At 38.9% G+C, this 19,804-nt stretch overlaps 1 protein-coding gene across 6 annotated transcripts in view; it reads left to right on the top strand.

The window, feature by feature from the left end:
• Nucleotides 1-19,804, top strand: part of Cp110 (Centriolar coiled coil protein 110kDa) — a 446,477-nt gene that overhangs the window by 158,655 nt on the left and 268,018 nt on the right. For all 6 annotated transcript variants that reach the window (XM_067142187.2, XM_067142186.2, XM_068226427.1 and 3 more), the window contains one exon: nt 3,587-3,747. In XM_067142187.2, coding sequence (XP_066998288.2) covers nt 3,587-3,747 — 161 coding nt within the window. The remainder of the gene's footprint in view (nt 1-3,586; nt 3,748-19,804) is intronic.

The following is a 19,804-nucleotide window of genomic DNA, read 5'->3' as shown; positions in this document are numbered from 1 at the left end:
GAATTTCTGAAAATAGTATTTAAAATTTAAGAGGCGTCCGATGATAATAGCTAGCCTCTAAATGGTGAGAGGCACTTTCATCACGAGTGTGGACATAGATATTTACTATCCAAGATTGAAGTAGAACAACAATCTACCAGATAGGTATACAGTATGCCTTCAAATAAAGAACATATCTGATGTTATTCCTGGTAAGCATGATTGGATTGTTGGTGAGTTTATCAGAAAATTTAAACCCAAACAACCACAAGCTACGGCTTATCCACCTTAACTCCGTATTATACGAGGATAGGGGCAAAAGTCATTGCAATTTTTTTTTCTTGTAGATATGTGAATGGATCACGAATGTTTGTGTGTAGTGTGGATGTTCTGCAGGCATAGTGTGTATGCAGAACAACAGATGGCTCTGTGATAGCTGGTAGTAGCGCAGCGAGGGCTGTGAAATCAATCAGTTGGTGAGTGTCGTGCGAGATGGAAGTAACCCGTGTTGAGCAGCGTGCTTACATCAAAATAGCCGTTCTCCGAGGGAGAAATGCGATGGAATGTCACAGTGAATTAGTGGAAGCCCTTGGGAATAATGCCCTACCATACCGTACAGTAGCACGGTGGGTAGGAAAGTTTCAGCAAGGACTTGTGTCAACCAGTGATGAGCAACATTCGGGACAACCTGTCAGTGTGCGGACCGATGCGGCACATGCCGTCATCAAGCAGCTCCTGGATGAAGACAGACGATGGACGCTACTAGAGTGAGATAGGGCAAGTGGTATTGAGAAACGCACCGTCCACAGGATATTGTGTAATGAGCTGCAGCTGCGCAAAATCTCATCGCGGTGGGTACTGCATGCACTGACGGAAGTTCAAAGGTGGGTGCGCTATGCAATATGCTCCGACCACCTCGCACGCTGGCAACAGGACGGCAATCAATTCTTGTCACGAATAATCACCAGCGATTAATTTTTGGCCAGGGAATACAAACCAGAACTGAAACGTCAGTCCGCGGAGTGGAGACATGCTGGATCACCAAGGAGGTAGAAGGTCCATCAGAATCCTTCCCCAGTCATATTGATGGTGATTGTCGCATATGTTGTCAGGGGTGTCATTGTTTGCCACTTTGTTCCACATGGCAGAACAGTGACCGCACAGTACTACAGGGACTTCCTGGTGCGCCAGGTACGAAGTGGCGGTCGGGAGAAACGTCCGGATCTTGTGGAGAGTGCAATAATCCTGAACGACAATGCAAAACCACATAAAGCAGAGTGTGTAGGGCAGTTACTGTGACAGGGATGGGAAGAATTGGAGCACCCACCGTACTCTCACGACATTTCACCCTGTGACTTTGATCTCGTTCGAAAAATTAAGGAACCACTACTTGGTAGGCGGTTTGCAACACAAGAGGACATTGCTAATGCTGTGTGCCAACAGGTGACCCGATTCACACCTGGTGCGGCAAATGCTGAGGCAAATGATATTCAGCGCCTCCCACATCATTGGCAGCGTGTGGTGTCAGTAGCAGGGGACTACTTTGAGGGTCTTTAGGCCCAGGTTTCTCATGTCAACTTTATTAATATTTGTATTATTGTAGTCGTTTCAATTTTAAATTCCCTTGTAACTAACAGATATCACACATATTGAATATGTACAAATTTTTAAAATTTTGAGGCCCATTTTCTTCAAGTCTGTGTTAAATTTTACTTAAATGTTGACTAACAATTGTTATTAATTTAACGATTTGGTTAAAAGTACCCTGTTTCACGAATACATTTCCAGCATTTGTTATGAAATAATTGTTAAAGACAAATTAACACATTTCTGTGAGATTTCTGAACACATTTGGCAGTGAGCGTCTTTAGTTTCTTTACATAAAGCGCTCCTAGTGGTGTGTTTGAATTAGTATTTTGTCACGCATGGTTGACATGATTATAGGTTATGGTTAGTAGAGGCTGCTAAGATGTAAACATGTCAAGTAAGAGACAACAAAAGCATTATTATTATGAATGTGAGACAGATGTTATAGATTTAATTTGAAAGTGTGAGAGTGTGCTTGAAAAATGAAAAAATGAAAGAAATGAAAGAACGGACTGTTATATAACAGCATTCATACATTCTTATACAAGTACCGAGAAAATGATAATTGATATGTCTTGAATGGTTTTCGGACATTCTTTTACTGCAAGTAAAATAATGTAATGCCTTGTTAATGCTGCAGTAGCAGCAGGAATTCTTTGGAGAATTCCACACTCTCTTGTCTGGCACTCATGAACATAGTCGCCTACAATTACACGAACAGAGTCTGAAGCCTAATATCTAAGAACTATAAGCAAGGGCTGCACTGGATGCACTAACAAGTTTCTGTCTCTGGGAAACTCTAACGTATTTTCAATTTCTTCCAGTACCTTGTTCATTATGGCTTTGGTATTTAGATATCTGTGTAGAAAACTTTCTTCTGACAACTCTAAAATGTCAGTTGTTTTTTCTTAGTATGTGTCATCCTTTACCTTCTTCAGTTTATAAATAGTCTTCATACAGCAGTATGGCTTCAAACTTACATCTACATGCTACCATTTTGAAATTTTAACAGCTGTTAAGAGATTTCATACAGGGCTGCAGCCATGTTAATTTAACACAAGTATTAACAATTTGTTAGAGTTAACAATTCTTGATGAGATGACTATTTTGTTAAATTATGTGTTAAGTCTCCTTAACTGCAGTGTTAACACTTAACATTCGTTGAAGAAACTGAGCCTGAATGTAATTCATATGTCCAATGTTTACAGCCCCTTAAAGTGAACTTTGGTCGTTGGGGCTTTTCATGAATGAATGAATGAATGAATGAATGAATGAATGAATGAATGAATGAATGAATAAATAGACTCTGTTGATATAATATTGTTTAAGAAGTGATCATAATGATATAATTTCTTTGATTGTACTGTACTTCATTTTCCTTCAGTGTAGTGTGATGTTTAAGTTTGTCCTGGGATTGCCTGTGAGGTTTTATTTATTTATTTATAGAACTTGCATTGTGCCAGCATATTCTGCCATTCTATCAATTATTTTGTTCAGATGTTCCAATTGTCAGTTTCTCATTTTTTCTATCTTGCAGCAGTTCATAATATTCATAATGATGCTTCTTGCCCCACTATCTGTCATGACATAGCTTTTCTTGCATGAAAATGTTTGCTCTTGCCCAACATCCTTTGCAGCTTATAAATTTCATTTTGGGTTCTGTATTGATCTATAATGTTGATGAACTCAAGTATAATAACTTCTTTTTAAGAATTGAGTTCATTAACATCCTTTGTTAATGTGTACATAGGAATGACCGAGGTTTACCTTGAGTCTGTTGCTTTCTGTGAGTTGAATACACTTGCAGATCATGTGAAAAGCTTCATACTGTCGCATTCTTCCACCTTCCTCTGTCCCGTGCAGTATTGTATGATCAGTACATGCTATACAGATGTTTATTTCAGGACTGACCCAATGTGGCACATCCAAGCATTGAACTTGGTCCCTCCCTCCCCCTTTCCTTCTTTCTTGGTAGTTGCTCTGACCACTGATTCTAAAATGTCATGTTCGTGTTTAATAGGTTACAGCAGCATGTAATGAGTTCTATGACATCTTTTTCAACAAAAGTGTTCATGAGAGAATGCTGATAATTGCTGCAGACCGTAAGAAGCGAATAAAGTCCCATGTGGAGAAACGTTTGTCTTCTGCAACTGAAAAGGTTATCAAGAGAAAGCAGTTGAAGTAAGTTCTCTTACATCACTTTGGTATTATGATTTAGTGATTGATTGATTTATTTATTTATTTATTTATTTATTTATTTATTTATTTATTTATTTATTTATTTATTTATTTATTTATTTATTTATTTATTTATTTATTTATTTATTTATTTATTTATTTATTTATTTATTTATTTATTTATTTATTTATTTATTTATTTATTTATTTATTTATTTATTTATTTATTTATTTATTTATTTTTGGTCACAACCCTCATGTTTACTTATTTTATTTAGTTAAATTAAACATGTAAATCAGAGAAGAACTACATATTTTGAAGAAGTAGAAAGATAGAAGCAGGAAAGAAACATATCTTATACTTAACAAGTCATGAAAATACTCTTTTCACCTGTTGTCTCTGCTGATATTGGCTATATTGCTTGCTCTTTATCCTTCAGAATCTGATGTTAACATTTTCACTCTTCCTCTTATCTCCCCTTCATTTTTAATAATTCAATATTGTAGTGGTGATTATTGTTTTAAGAGGAAGTACAGCTGGGCTGCCATCCTCTTTCATGAAGTAGTTCTGATCAGGTCTTATATTCTAATTGAACAAGTCCTGGCTTTTTTTTTTCTTTCTTTCAGCAAACCACTTTTATACATAGTCTGTCTTCTTCAGCATACCACTAGGCTTTCTTAATTTTTTTTGGTTTTCAGGGTCTCCACAATATTTTCCTTATTGAAGCTTTCTTTTCACACTGTTATTCCATTGTGGTGTCTCATTCATTTCTACCTTTGGAATGTTATATGTAAAATTTATATTATATTTCTATATAAAACCAACACATGCACAGCTTCAGCTGAATTGTTCTTTCTGAATTTGGCCTTTATTAATTTAGGATTCTCTTGTTATTGTCCCTACCTGTTGGTCTTTACCATCAGGCTCACTTCTTTTGGGCAAAATATTCTAAATTACCTAACTTTCATTCAGGTGGAGCAGAGCAAGCCAGATACTGTATCAGGAATGAAATATGAGGTAATTTGGTGTGAGTACTAACTTCCCTTTCCCAAAGCACAATATTTCACGACAGAGAACTTACTATATTATCTTCTGTTGCTCTTTAGCCTGTCTCATTGTTTTGCTATCCTGGAAAATCTGACTTTCCAAGCACTTATGATCCTCCAGCTGAAATTTAATATCATTCTTCGTTTTCATTCTTTCCTCCAGTTTCAAATCCTGATAGTTATTCCATCTTCACTCCTGTTATATTAAGATTTTCTGTTTTGGCTGGAAACTTTAACAGAGTATGTTCTTCACATGAAGATTACTGAAGGCAAGGTGCTTAAGTGATTTCTATTTACTAATGTCATGGCACTATAGTATGCACAAGCTGGGAAGGCAGTGCACAGAACGCCATGACGTCATGGCAGAACTTCTCTCCATTATCACGCCAGTCACAATCGGTGAAGCTTTAGCAGGTGAGTGAGTAAGTTGTGATGAGAGTAGACGGACTATTTTGCACGTTTTGAAGCGTAGAAGTTATTGTGGTGGGAGCGGAGGTACGAAGTTAACGACAGGTTTTGCTTAAGCAAGCTGGAGAAGTAGTGTTCAAAGAGCATGAGTACTTCAAGAATGTTAAAGAACGAGTGAAGGATGAGGCAGAAGATGCTTGGGGCGATGGTGCCTCATCGCAGGAACTCACATCAGCTGCGTACAGTGTTGGCATTCGTATAGTACAAAGAATTCTAAGTGCAGCTAAGTCATCCATTAAATAAACTGGGACTGTAAGTTTACGTTCACCAGGAAAAATTCCTTGCCGTCAGAAATCAGTAACAAACTTAGATGATTTCAAGAAAAACTTGTTGCGGTTTCCAGCAGTGTTGAAACATCTTAAGAAAATTAAAGAAGCAGTTGGGTTCAGTGGTAGCAAGTAATCTCTCGTTCAAATTTTAAGGTGTAGGGGTTTTCAGATAGCTAGGTTTGGCAAAAACAAGGTAGGGAGGAGAAGGTAAAAAAGAACTGAGGAATGGTTTCCAGCTGTAATGGAGTGGAAAGGAAGGAGCGGATAGGAGATTGGGAGTAATAGTGAGAAAGGGACTGAAAGTGGAAGTTAAAGGAATAAGTGACCGAATTATGAAAATAAAAAATATTTGTAAAAGGAAAGATCTTGGAAGTACTTTGGGTGTTTGCCCCTCAGGTAGGCTGCACTCAGCAAGAGAAGGAAGATTTTGAGGATCAATTGCAGAATGAGCTAAATGGCCAGCACATTGTAATCATGGGAGATTTAATTGCCCACGTAGGTATGGACAGGAGGGGCTACGAGAAAGTGCTGGGACCGGAAGGTTGGGGAAAGAGGTATGAGGAAAGAAAGAAATTGCTGGAATTTTGCAAGAAGAATGGGTTGATGGCTGGAAACTTATGGTTTAGGAAGAAGGAGAGCCACAAGATAACATGGTGTCACTGAAATCAGTTGTGGACTATATGCTCTTTGACTGAGAGATGAGGAGGAGCATCATAGATGTGAAGGTAATACCATCGGTGGCCTCAGAAAGTGCCCACAGGCTGTTGGTAATGAATCTTCAAATACTGAAAAAAACAAAAAGTACAGAAGACTAGGAAAGGGAAAAAAAAATTGTTTATGGAAATTGAAAGAGAAGAAAACCAAGGAAGAGTATCAGGAACTAATAAGGAAAAATTACCAACAGACGAACCAAGGACAGGAGAGGAGAAATGGGAAAGATTCAAAAACACGTTAGTAAAAGCTGCGGAAACAATGGATGGAGACACAATGGTGGAACGACAGAGTGAAAGAAGCGGTAGGGAGGAGGGGTAGGTCTTTCGGGCTTGGTTCCAACAAAGATCACCAGAGACAAGAGAAGCCCTTAAGAACAAATGGATTGAAGGTAAAAAGGTGGTTACAGAGGAGAGGAGTAAATGGATGGAGAAGTGGACAGAGATGATGGAAGAAGGTAGCAAAGGCAATCGAAAAGTATTGTACCGAATGGTGAGAAATAAAAGGAAGTGTAGGCAGAGTGAAGTGGGGAGAATAGAGGATAAAAATGGTAACCTAGTGGAGAAAAAGGTGGAAATTAAACTAATCTGGAAGGAATACTTTGAGGACCTCCTGAACAGGGTTGGATCAAGTGAAAAAGATCATATTGAGGAAACTTTCCCGATTTAGGCAGGAGACTCCCGATTTTTGACAGTTTTCCTGCCTTCCAATTATTCTATGATTTCTCCCGATTTTAGCTTATTTTTTGGTGAACTTCAAACATTTGTTTTCAAATCTCACCATTTCAGCATTGTACGCCAGTGGCCGGAAGTCCTTTCTTCATTGGCTGCTTTCAGATGAAATATCAACGTTAATTAACACGAAAAATGCGTGCGAATGTGTGATGTTTATTGAAACCTGTATATTATGACGTGTATATTGGTTGTCAATCTCTTGTTCTCGCGTGCTATGTTCGTGTTCGTTCACATCATTCTGCTGTTAATAAATTTAACCATCCCGAAACATGTTTGGTTTAATAAATAGTTTTTCTTTCATTTAATGAGTGTATTGATCAAGGCGGATTCAAATAAACTATTTTAAATATTTATATTATACATTCACATCATTGTAATCGATTCTAGAGACTAGTTGGTAGATTTAGAGCCTTTTTTTTTTTTTGACAGAATTTCAAAGATAGCAACTAGTGACTTTTCTAGAGATTTTAGGAGCAATTTGGAGGCAATTCTGACAAATTTTATTTGATTACTTGATAAAATAGCATCGCGCTTTGCATACTCGTGCGGGCATGTGATGCAATACATTAATCTGTGCATTTGCTAAGTAATGATATCTAAGTGCACGACTGATTCACACCTGTGGAACATTACTTCATACTACTTTCGGAAGGCTTATCAGAGACCAATCGTCTCACTCACATACTTCCAGTGAGGGAATAGAGACGTGTAATTTTTATCCTTGTAGCCTCGTATACCAACAGTCCAGTTTTGAGACAATACATGATGTTATATATACCATAGTACTCCTGTACTGCACAAGACATGTAGAATAAGCAATTTTGACGAATTGTTTCTCCTGATTTTTAGTTTTGTAAAGTTGGCAGGTATGTGACAGGTATGAGGGGAATATGGTGGAGTTAACCTGGGCAGACATGGAGGAAGCTGTAAAGAGGATGAAACTGGGAAAAGCACCAGGAGTTGATGAGTTAAGTGGGGATATGATAAGAGCTGCAGGGGAAGCAGGTACATATTGGCTGTATGGGATGATGCGGCAGTGTGGAATGAGAAAAAGTACCAGAAGATTGGAAGAAGGGTGTGATAGCGCCCATCTTTAAGAAAGGAGACAGAAGAAAATGTCAGAATTACCATGGTATAACCCTGATGTGTCATTTTGCCAAGATTTACGAAAAAAAGTATTGGAGAAGCAAATAAGAAAGTCGGTGGAAAAAGAATTCAGAGAAGAACAATATGGCTTTAGACGAGGAAGGTCAGCTATTGACCTCATACTCACAGTGAGACAGCTACAAGAGCGGCACTATATTAGTAGGGAGATGATTTGGTGATGGCCTTCATGGACATAGAAAAGGCATATGACAGTGACCATTTAAACAAAATCTGGGGAGCTATGAGAGCAAAAGCAGTAAATGAGCAGATAGTGAGGAGGGTGAGAAATATGTATGATGGCAGCAAAAACTGTGTCAAATTTGGAACTGAAAGAACTGGATGGGTTCAGTTAACAAATGATGTAAAGCAAGGAAGAGCCCTCTCATTTCTACGATTTATAGTGGTGATGGATGATATAATACCGACCATTGGGGAGAGAAGAATGAAAGCAGTGCTGTTTGCAGATGATCTACTAATAATAATGTTACTGGCTTTACGTCCCACTAACTACTTCAAATACCACCGGACTGAACCAGGATTAAACCTGCCAAGTTGGGGTCAGAAGGCCAGTGCCTCAACCGCTTGAGGCACTCAGCCCGGTAATGATCTAGTAATATGGGAAATCAGTGAGAGTGGAGTGCAGGAACAGCTAAAAAAATGTGAGGAAGTTGTCATCGTATGGAATGACGTAGTCAGCTCAAAAGAGTGAAGTGCTGATAACAACACGAAACAAGAACCGAACATACAATGGAATGACATTAGGATGGGAGCAGTTCAAAAGAGCTGAAAGCTTTAAATATCTTGGAAGTGTAATTGAAGAAAGTGGAAGAAACAGTATAGAAATTAATGAAAGTGGAAGGTGTGCAAATGGATTCTTAAAGAGTGTGACGGGGATGTACCACAGAGATGTAAAGGAATTTCCTAAAGGACATATTTTGTGTCAACTTTGATGTATGGAACAGAAACGTGTGTGATGGAGAAGGACAAAAGTAGAATAAAAGCAGTGGAAATGAAGTTCTTAAAATGTCAAATAGGTTTAATGAGAAAGGACAGAGCAAGAAATAAGAGAGTTCGGGAAATGGTAAATGAGGTTCCCCCTATAGGAAAAGATAGAAAAATCAAGGTTGCAGTGGTATAGATATGTTAAGAGAATGGGAGAAGAGAGAATACCAAGGAAGATTTTAGAAATGGAGCTGAAGTGGAGGAGACCTAGCGGAAGACCGAGGAACAGATGGCTTAAAGTTGTAAAAAGGAACATCGAGGCAAGAGGAGGGAACCGGATGATAGTGACAGAAGAGAAGTTGTGGATGGACAATAAACAATGGAGAGGCTTATGTTCCAAGCAGACCCAGCCTGTGGTTGGAAACAGCTCCATATGATGATGATGATGATGATGATGATGATGATGATGATGATCCTAGAACAGTTACTTCCTAATATCCTGCCACGTTCAGTCATTTTTATGGACAAGACAAGTGTTCATTCAGTTCAATTAGATAAAGCATCAAACAATAGCACATGTAAAGCAGACCTCATATCCTGGTTGACTACAAACAAAATTCCTCACAGAATTTCACAAACCCTTGCAGAACTGTTGCAAATAGCGAAAGCACACAAACCCAGGTCTGTAAAGTACGAATTGGATTCCGTCACCACAGAAAAACGTCACATGGTTGTCTGCTCGCCACCTTACCATTGCCCATACAATCCAGGTGAACTTGTATGGGCTTGCGTACATAGCAGATATGAACAAGACTTTTGAGATCGCTTATTTTGAAAAGTTCACTCACAAGACCATAGGCAGCATTTCTGCAGAGGTGTGGGGTAACTGTTGCACATGCAAAGAGGTTACGGAAGAAGGATTTCACAAGCTAAATTCCAATGGACAGCATAATGTTAACCTTTATATTCAATCTTCAAGATTCTGAGCCCGAGTCCCAGGAATCCGACACCAAGAGTGACTGAGAACTTTCCCAAGTAAGCATTTTTCACACATTTCCTTATTTGTATTTGTAATGTGTTATGGTTTAATGGGGTATATCGCACAGTTTTATGTTTTTACTATACTGCAATCACTTTTTTTGCTAGTTGCTTTACGTCGCACCGACACAGATAGGTCTTATGGCGACGATGGGAGAGGAAACACCTAGGAATGGGAAGGAAGCGGCCATTTCGTTAATTAAGGTACAGCCCCAGCATTTGCCTGGTGTGAAAATGGGAAACCACGGAAAACCATTTTCAGGGCTGCTGACAATGTGGTTCAAACCCACTATCTCCCGGATGCGAACTCACAGCTGCGCGCTCCTAACTGCACGGCCAACATGCCCGGTGTACAATCACTTGGGTGATGTGATGTTTTTATTGTTACAGAATACAATTCTCTTGAGGGTAGGATATATTATTTTGATTGTCTATTAATTATTAATTATATCCGCATGTAATGTTGCTGCCATTATGTTATTCACACTTGCATTAAGAGTATTACCAGATTAATAATTATGGTGATTTGTATTGACAAATGCATTTTTGACATTAAGAATGGTTAGCATTAATTAGTCATACTCCATTCGCTGTGTGTCTGCCTCTGGCCACGGTAACGATTGCAACAGTGGATGTGTATCTCTATCTCTCTCTCTCTCTCTGCTGCTTTCCCAGATGACGTAAACTATAAGAACAGATATCTAATAAGCTTGACACATTGGCATACAATTATTTCAAATGAAAATGTGTCTGGGATTTTATTTATTTATTTGCATGGTTATGTTATGAATGTGAGAGGTTTCTTTTGAAAACATGCATTAATCAACCAACATTTTGTTTTACATTCTTTTTACTTTTAACTGAAGTATTTTGGCATATACTCCATACAGAAACATTGCTAGAATTGATAGCATGATGTTTGAATCCAGAGGGTGGTCATAGTTTCAATTCTTACACCTTTGAAAGCATAACATCATCATCATCATCAGTAGTTAACCGTCTCCAGTTTCCCAGGTGCGGTGTACCACTGCTCGCCACTTCAGTCGATTCAGGCACTTGGTTCCACTCCTCTGTGTTCTAGATATTGTTTTACTTGTTCGATCCATCTCCTTCAAGGTCTGCCTCTAGGTCTTTTGCCATCTAAGGTTTTCTCCAACCATTCTTTAGCTACTGAGCAAGAATCCATTCTCATTACATGGCCATACCATTTCAATCTTGATCTGATTACGGTATCACATAACTATTCTCTTATTTGAATCTCTTGGCGAATCCTCTCCTTGCTGACCTTATCTCTCCAGGTTTTTTGTAGCATTGTCCAGAGGAATTTCATTTCTGCAGTTTGGAGGCTACTTTTATCTCTGGCTGTGATGTTACACGTTTCAAGGCCATAGGTTATTATGGGCAAGAAGTAAGCTTGATAAAGTGTGTGTTTGGTTAGTATTGGAATTTGGCTGACCCAGGGAAGGCTTCTAACCTGATGGTAAAGGACAGCTCCTCTTTGAACTCTGTTTGTGATTTCAGCATTAGATCGGTTATCTTCATTCAGGACACTACCAAGGCATTGGAAGAGGTTAACTTCTTTCAATTTCTGTCCATCTACTGTGATATTTGCTCCTGACTTTTGTCTGTTGACTGTCATACAAGGGTAAGTCAATAAATAAGTCGCAAAACTGAATTGAGGCAAAAATAATCAAAGTAACCTTCTGACATTTATTTCACTTTTCCACATATTCACCCTGTACATTCAGGCACTTATCCCATCTCTTTACAAGTCCTTGAAAGCCAGCAGCAAAGAAGTCTTTTGGTTGCTGTCGCAGCCAACGTATGACTCCCCGCATGTCCCAAAACACGATGAGCAAAACCTTGCAGGCCGATGGAATCGTCTTGAACTTTTTTCTTGTCAGGGAGGCGGCATGTTTCCATTCCATAGACGATCGTTTGGATTCGGGTTGAATGTGGTGAACCCAAGACTCGTCCCCCATAACAATTCGTGCCATGAAGTCCTCTCTTTCCTCTGTGTACCGAGTGAGATGCTGCAAGGACAGACCCATAGACAGGATGCATTTTGCGATGCCCTTTTTCTGTGGGCAGTACTTTGGCCCACAAAAAATGCACAACTGCACGCTGTTCTTCTCGTGTACACTCATGCAACACCTGTGCCATCTTGCACTAACAGCCTCTGACTGACTGACTGAGTGCCCGCGAGATGCCGTTCGACAACCATACATATGCTGTCATCTGCTGGCATAACTTGCGCGCGTAATTTCAAATGGTATAAGGCACACACGTTTGCAACTTATTTATTGACTCACCCTCGTAACAACTGTTTTATTAAGGCTGATTTTAAGTCCAAATTCTTTAAAATGACAATTCCAAGCAGTAATCTTTCCTTGAACTTCTTCCTCATTACCTCCACAAATTACCACATCACCTGCAAATGCCTTGAATGCACTGTTCTTGCTGTCCTGTTTAACTCTTTTCATTATCTCATCCATCACTGTGATAAATAGTAGAGGTGGCAAAGTGCTGCCTTGTTGCACTCCTTTACTTGTTACAAACCAGTTGGAATAGCTATTTCCTATCCTTACACAGTTCTGGCAGTGTTTGTACAACATTTTTACTTTACTGATGAGAGATTCTGGAACGTTTCTCCTTTTCAAGCAATCCTCAAGTTTATACCTCGGTATGTTCTCGTAGGCTTTTTCTAGGTCCAGAAAGACTAGGAGGGGCAAAGGCATGCTCTATTTTTAATTTGTAATACTTTGATGTTTCTTATATTACAATAATATCAGTTTGTCGTGAAATTTAAACCCTGTAGTTTATTAGCTTTTGTGTTTTACTGGGAAGCAATCAAGGAAGAAACTATTGAAACTTAAGTAATGTAATTCTTTAATTCAAATCTATGAACACAACTATAAATCACATTTCTTTGCAATGAATGATTTTTGTTAGTTTCTGTTTCCTTTTCTTTTTGCAACATTACTGAAGCTATTGCAGATCTAGTAATGGAATTGAACATTTGAATTGATTAATAAGTAAGTAAGTAAGTAATTCATCTTCATTCATGGTGAAGTTAGGGCTCAAGGCTCTCTTGCAGTAAAACACATCATTGTAATAGAAATAGCAAAAATGACAACAAACCACAAAAAAGTTAAACAATGTAGTACTACTAATAGCAAAAATGGAGATAGCAAAAATAGAATGCATGACAGTATAAATGAAGATAACAATTATAAAACTAACAACAGTTACAATAAAAGAAGGAAATGCCATAAAAACCTATAGCTAGCAAATAAATTTCTAATTTGTAGGAAAACTTACTCATTCACACTTCACTTATAATACAAGTCAGCTAGAAGCATTCAGCAAGCAATTTCGACAATCCATCTTCAATCTCCTACAGGAATGCAAATCTGTAATATTGGCAGTTAGGTTATTCAACAGCCTAACAGCAATGACTACGAAAGAGTGGTTTTAAGACTTGGAATGACTGAGAGATATAGTTAGAGGAGACAGATCATGAATTGTAGTTATGATAGGAGAGATAATTAAAGTTTGATGAAAGATAATTCAGTATTCCTGAATTTAGAGCTGCATGCTGAAGGGACAACATGTGGAGACTGCAATGCTCGTGCACATGAACCCGTGATAACTCCTTATAATGAGGTGAATGTGAGAATCATATCAGAGCTTAAATATAAATCTAATACAGGTATTTAAACTCCATTTGAGCATCTTATTACTGTCTTTAGATGTGTCTTTAAGCACATTATTGCAGTAGTCTAAACCAGGTAGGAGTAGGGATTGTACCAGTGGTATTGTAAGATGTTTTGGAAATATAGTAGAGTAGCGTTTGAGAGGAAAAAGGGATTTCCGAATTTTATTGTGTGTATTTGTCATTTGTTCGGTCCAATTTAGCCTCTGTCATTGTAACACCTAAGTTTCTTACTGACGTACAATAGGTACGACAGTATTATTTCACATAATTGGGGGTACAATTCTAGTTTTTAATAAGTTAGTTTCTTTTTGTATCAAATGTTATAGTTTTAGTTTTGTTGGGATTTATTTACTAACTGTTATGTTTGGCATAGTCACTGAGACATCGTAAGTAAAAATTTACTCTCAGTGGCTAGATCTATATCTTGTGGATAAGAGTGATAATAAATCTGAAGATCATCTGCATAGATATGGTACAAAATATATTTCAGTGTGTCTGCTATGTTGTTCATGCTAATGACAAATAAGAGTGGGACATCTATTGACTTTTTATTCAATCCTGAATAAGATTGTTCCCACTGATACTCTTGCTGGCACTCAGTGAGGTAGGAGCTAAAAAATTTAAGAGATGCTATGTTAAAGTTGAGACTATGGATTTTTTGCAGTAGTAATTCAGGGCTAATTGTGTCAAAAGAGACACTGCTTATGTCTAGTAGTTCAGCTACAGGCACATATTGTTGGTCTGTTGCATGTCTGATATTGCCTGTAACTTGCAGGAATGCTGTTGTGGTACTATGTCCTTTTTTTTAAAAGCTGGATTAAAAAGGGGCAGAGAGGGAATTCTGGGTCAGGCATTCAGAAATTTGGGCGTGGATCAGGCATGCAAGTGGTTTTGAGAGGGATGGGAGAATGAACACTGGGCAGTAATCTAATGGAGAATCCAAGGTAGTGTTTTTTGGGACAGACCTTATTAGTGCTTCTTTCCAAATGTCTGAGAATACTCTATTGGTCAGGCAGTTGAAGATGTAAATATTGGCAGTAGAGCCCCGATGATGTTTTAAATTTTATAGAGATATCATTACTTATCTCTCCGGAAGTGATAGAGTACAGCACACATTTAACATAATTTATGCTAATGATGTAGAAAGAGAACTGGTCATGCTCCGGATGGCATGAGGAGATTGTGGGGTTAACAGGTAATGGAACAGGTACTACTTTGGGCTGATAAAAGTAATTATTTAACATATCTACTGGTAATTCCTTAAAAGTTGTACTACAATATACCTGATCATGGGTGCATTCCATGTGCCTTTTATTATACTTTTTCTTGCGTTTTCCTACAACTTTCAAAGTAGAAATAGCACCTTTTGAATAGACACTCCTCAGATATGGTGAGGGTGTGTGCTCCTGTACATTTTTTCCTATGCCTAAAGATCGTAGCTTTTTCCCGGTTTGGGTTAAATTATTACTTACCACTAACTGCTGAAAGTAGTGGCATTTACTGTTTCTAATTAGCTGCATAACTTTGTTCCTAAGTTTCCTGTATCATTCAAAGCTCTCTTTGTCTTGTGTGTATCTGTATTGTTTGTACCAGCTGCCACAGCTGGCCACAGCAGATCTTATCTCAGTCATCAGCCAGAGGTAAGAGGAGCAAGTAAATTTTACCTTCCACTTCATAGCATGTTTGTCATACAAGTTGAATGAGTTGAATCTATTAACTACTGAGTCAATGCCGTGAAGATTACGTATGTCATTCCACAAAAAGTTACATGTGTCACTGCGTAGATCATAATCAATTTGTTTTATGTCTCTTAACGTAATGTGCTTTATACTTTGATCCTCGTATTGAGCGACTTAAGTACAGTAAGTCGTGAGTAGAAATGCCAGGAGCTAGGTTCTGTCCATGTTTAATAAATTTCTGGGGTTGATTTGCAAGTATAAGGTCAATTAATGTGAGAGTGGCATGGTCAGGGTTATCGACATGGTTCTTGGATTCAGTGGTTGGATTTCCATGCTCAAAGCGTGGAATAAATGACAGTTATTTGTCTGTATTAATGTCACCCATGACTATGACATCTTCATAGACTGAGGTGACCTCTGTTAAAGAAGCTTTGAAGTCATCTATTTATCTAATGTTAGGTGGCTTATATACAATTCCTTTCCATATTTTCTTATTACAGTTGAGTTCAACAAGCAAATACTCAGGTTGCAGGGGAAGGCTTGGGTCTGAGGTGAAGATAATCATACGTTTTAAACCACTCGTGTAGTAGAAAGCTATTCCACCTCCTCGTCTGTCGGTGCGGTCCTGTCATAAGAATGAGTATTCCTTGAGATTTACTGCAGATCTTTACATGACCAGCTTTCTGATATGCCAATACAGTGTACCTTATTAATTAAAAAAAAAAAATAGCCTGCAATTCTTCAAGATGAGTTGCAATGAATGGTGAATTTAAGTGACAACAGCGGAAAGCTTACAAGTTATACATTTCATATTTGGTTTGTATTGTCAACCTTATAGAGGTACTTTTAGAAAATTTTAACTTTATATATCTTGCCTACAATGGTACCTTGATTCCAACTTTATCAATGATTGAGACTTAAGCTGATGATGTTCTCAACAAAGAACTAAACCTGTACTTGTGAGATATAAAATACATACATACATTACATACATTATCATTATAGACTGTTATGCCTTTCAGCGTTCAGTCTGCAAGCCTCTGTGAATTTACTAAACGTCGCCACAATCCTCGATTTGCAACTAGTGTTGTGGCCTCATTTAGTTCTATACCTCTTATCTTTAAATCGTTAGAAACCGAGTCTGACCATCGTCGTCTTGGTCTACCTCTACTTCTCTTACCCTCCATAGCAGAGTCCATTATTCTCCTAGGTAACCTATCCTCATCCATTCGCCTCACATGACCCCACCAGCGAAGCCGGTTTATGCGTACAGCTTCATCCATCGAGTTCATTCCTAAATTAGCCATTATCTCCTCATTCCGAGTACCCTCCTGCCATTGTTCCCACCTGTTTGTCCTATCCTGAGTCCACCCAGCTTTCGCTCCCGTAAAGCAAAGTTGGTCTGAAAACAGACCGATGTAAAGATAGTTTCGTCTGGGAGCTCACTTCCTTCTTACAGAATACTGTTGATCGCAGCTGCGAGCTCACTGCATTAGCTTTACGACACCTTGATTCAATCTCACTTACTATATTACCATCCTGGGAGAACACAGAACCTAAAAACTTGAAATTATCGACCTGTTCTAGCTTTGTATCACCCATCTGACATTCAATTCTGTTGAATTTCTTACCTACTGACATCAATTTAGTCTTCAAGAGGCTAATTTTCATACCATACTCATTACACCTATTTTCTAGTTCCCAGATATTAGACTGTAGGCTTTCGGCACAATCTGACATTAGGACCAAATCGTCAGCATAGGCCAGACTGCTTACTACATTTCCACCTAATTGAATCCCTACCTGCCATTTTATACCTTTCAGCAGATGATCCATGTAAACTACGAACAGCAAAGGTGAAAGCTTACAGCCTTGTCTAACCCCTGTAAGTACCCTGAACCAAGAACTCATTCTACCATCAATTCTCACTGAAGACCAATTGTCAGCATAAATGCCTTCAATTGCTTTTAATAATCTGCCTTTAATTCCATAAACCCCCAGTATGGCGAACATCTTTTCCCTCGGTACCCTGTCATAAGTTTTCTCTAGATCTACAAAACATAAACACAACTGCCTATTCCTCTCATGGCATTTTTCAGTTACCTGGCGCATACTGAAAATCTGATCCTGACAGCCTCTCTCTGGTCTGAAACCACACTGGTTTTCATCCAGCTTCCTCTCAACGACTGATCGCACCCTTCCTTCCAAGATGCCAGTGAATACTTTGCCTGGTATACTAATCAATGAGATACCTCAATAGTTGTTGCAATCCTTCCTGTTCCCTTGCTTATAGATAGGTGCAATTACTGCTTTTGCCCAATCTGAAGGTAGCTTACCAACACTCCATGCTAATTTTACTACTCTATGAAGCCATTTCATCCCTGCCTTCCCACTATACTTCACCATTTCAGGTCTAATTTCATCTATTCCTGCTGCCTTATGACAATGGAGTTTATTTACCATCCTTTCCACTTCCTCAAGCATAATTTCACCAACATCATTTTCCTCCTCCCCATTTGCTTGGCTGTTCACAACACCACCAGGATGATTTCCTTTTACATTGAGAAGATGTTCAAAATATTCCCTCCACCTCTCCAGTGATTTCCTGGGATCTATTATGAGTTCACCTGAATTACTCAAAACACTGTTCATTTCCTTTTTCCCTCCCTTCTTTTCTTTATTACTGTCCAGAAAGGTTTCCCTGCTGATTGACCTAACCTTTCCAAGTTGTTACCAAAATCTTCCCATGACTTCTTTTTGGATTCAACAACTATTTGTTTCGCTCTGATTCTTTCATCTACGTACAACTCCCTGTCTGCCTCGGCCCTTGTTTGGAGCCATTTCTAATAAGCCTTCTTTTTACGTTTACAAGCTGCTCTCACTTCATCATTCCACCAAGATGTTCGCCATTTCCCATCTTTACACACAGTTGTTCCTAGGCATTCCCTTGCTGTTTCTACTACTGTACAGCATCCCTGTATGCCACCCCTTCACTTTCTATATCCTGAACCTGCTTACTGTCTACTTTTCGAAACTTCTCACTAATCATATCCATGTACTTCCGTCTAATTTGCTCGTCCTGGAGATTTTATACCCTTATTCGTTTGCAGACAGATTTCACTTTCTCTACCCTAGGCCTAGAGATACTTAGTTCACTACAGATCAGATAGTGGTCTGTATCATCGAAAAATCCGCGGAATACTCGTACATTCCTAACAGATTTCCTGAATTCGAAGTCTGTTAAGATATAGTCTATTATGGATCTGGTACCCCTAGCCTCCCATGTGTAGCGGTGAATAGCCTTATGCTTGAAGAATGTATTCGTAACAGCTAAACCCATACTAGCACAGAAGTCCAGCAAACGCTTCCCATTCCCATTAGCTTCCATATCTTCCCCACATTTACCAATCACCCTTTCGTATCCTTCAGTTCTATTCCCAACTTTCGCATTGAAATCGCCCATTAGCACTATTCTATCCTTGCTGTTGACCCTGACCACGATGTCACTCAATGCTTCATAAAACTTGTCAACTTCATCCTCATCTGCACCCTCACATGGCGAATACACGGACACAATTCTTGTCCTAATTCCTCCCACTGACAAATCTACCCACATCATTCGCTCATTTACGTGCCTAACAGAAACTATGTTGCGTGCAATGGTATTTCTGATAAAGAGCCCTACCCCAGACTCTGCCCTTCCCTTTCTAACACCCGTCAAGTACACTTTATAATCTCCTATCTCTTCCTCATTATCTTCCCTTACCCGAATATCACTTACTCCTAGCACATCCATATGCATCCTCTTTGCTGACTCAGCCAGTTCTACCTTCTTTCTTCCATAAGCCCCATTAATATTGATAGCTCCCCATCGAATTCCATTTCGTTCGCCAAGTTGTTTCCAAGGAGTCCCTCGCCTGCCAAATGGGAGTGGGACTCCGTTACTCTCATAGGTCCGAGGCTTGCTTAAAATGTTCTGAGCTCGGTAGATTCATGAAGCACGATGCTACCCTACTTACACATAGTCCAAGTGAGGATCTCTCCTCTAACGGATTATGGACCGCCGGTGGATTGTTTAGTCCCAGCCGCCTGAGCACAAGGAGGCCCAGGACTCAGAATATGTCCGAGATGCCCACTCCCATTCCATAGTAACTGGTATCCCGACTCGGAGGACCACTTACTAGGCCACTCAGCCGTTGCCCATGGTTCACGAACTAGGACGTGACTACAGTAAGCCACAGACATGAACCATGATATATAAAATAAACATTGTCAATTTGTATAGGTGGGACTTTTCTGTAATTTAAC

Source organism: Anabrus simplex, chromosome 2 (genome assembly GCF_040414725.1).
Source record: "Anabrus simplex isolate iqAnaSimp1 chromosome 2, ASM4041472v1, whole genome shotgun sequence".
NCBI classification, from domain to species: domain Eukaryota; kingdom Metazoa; phylum Arthropoda; class Insecta; order Orthoptera; family Tettigoniidae; genus Anabrus; species Anabrus simplex.
Note: the sequence above shows the minus strand (reverse complement) of the source record. Positions and strands in the feature narration are given on the sequence as shown.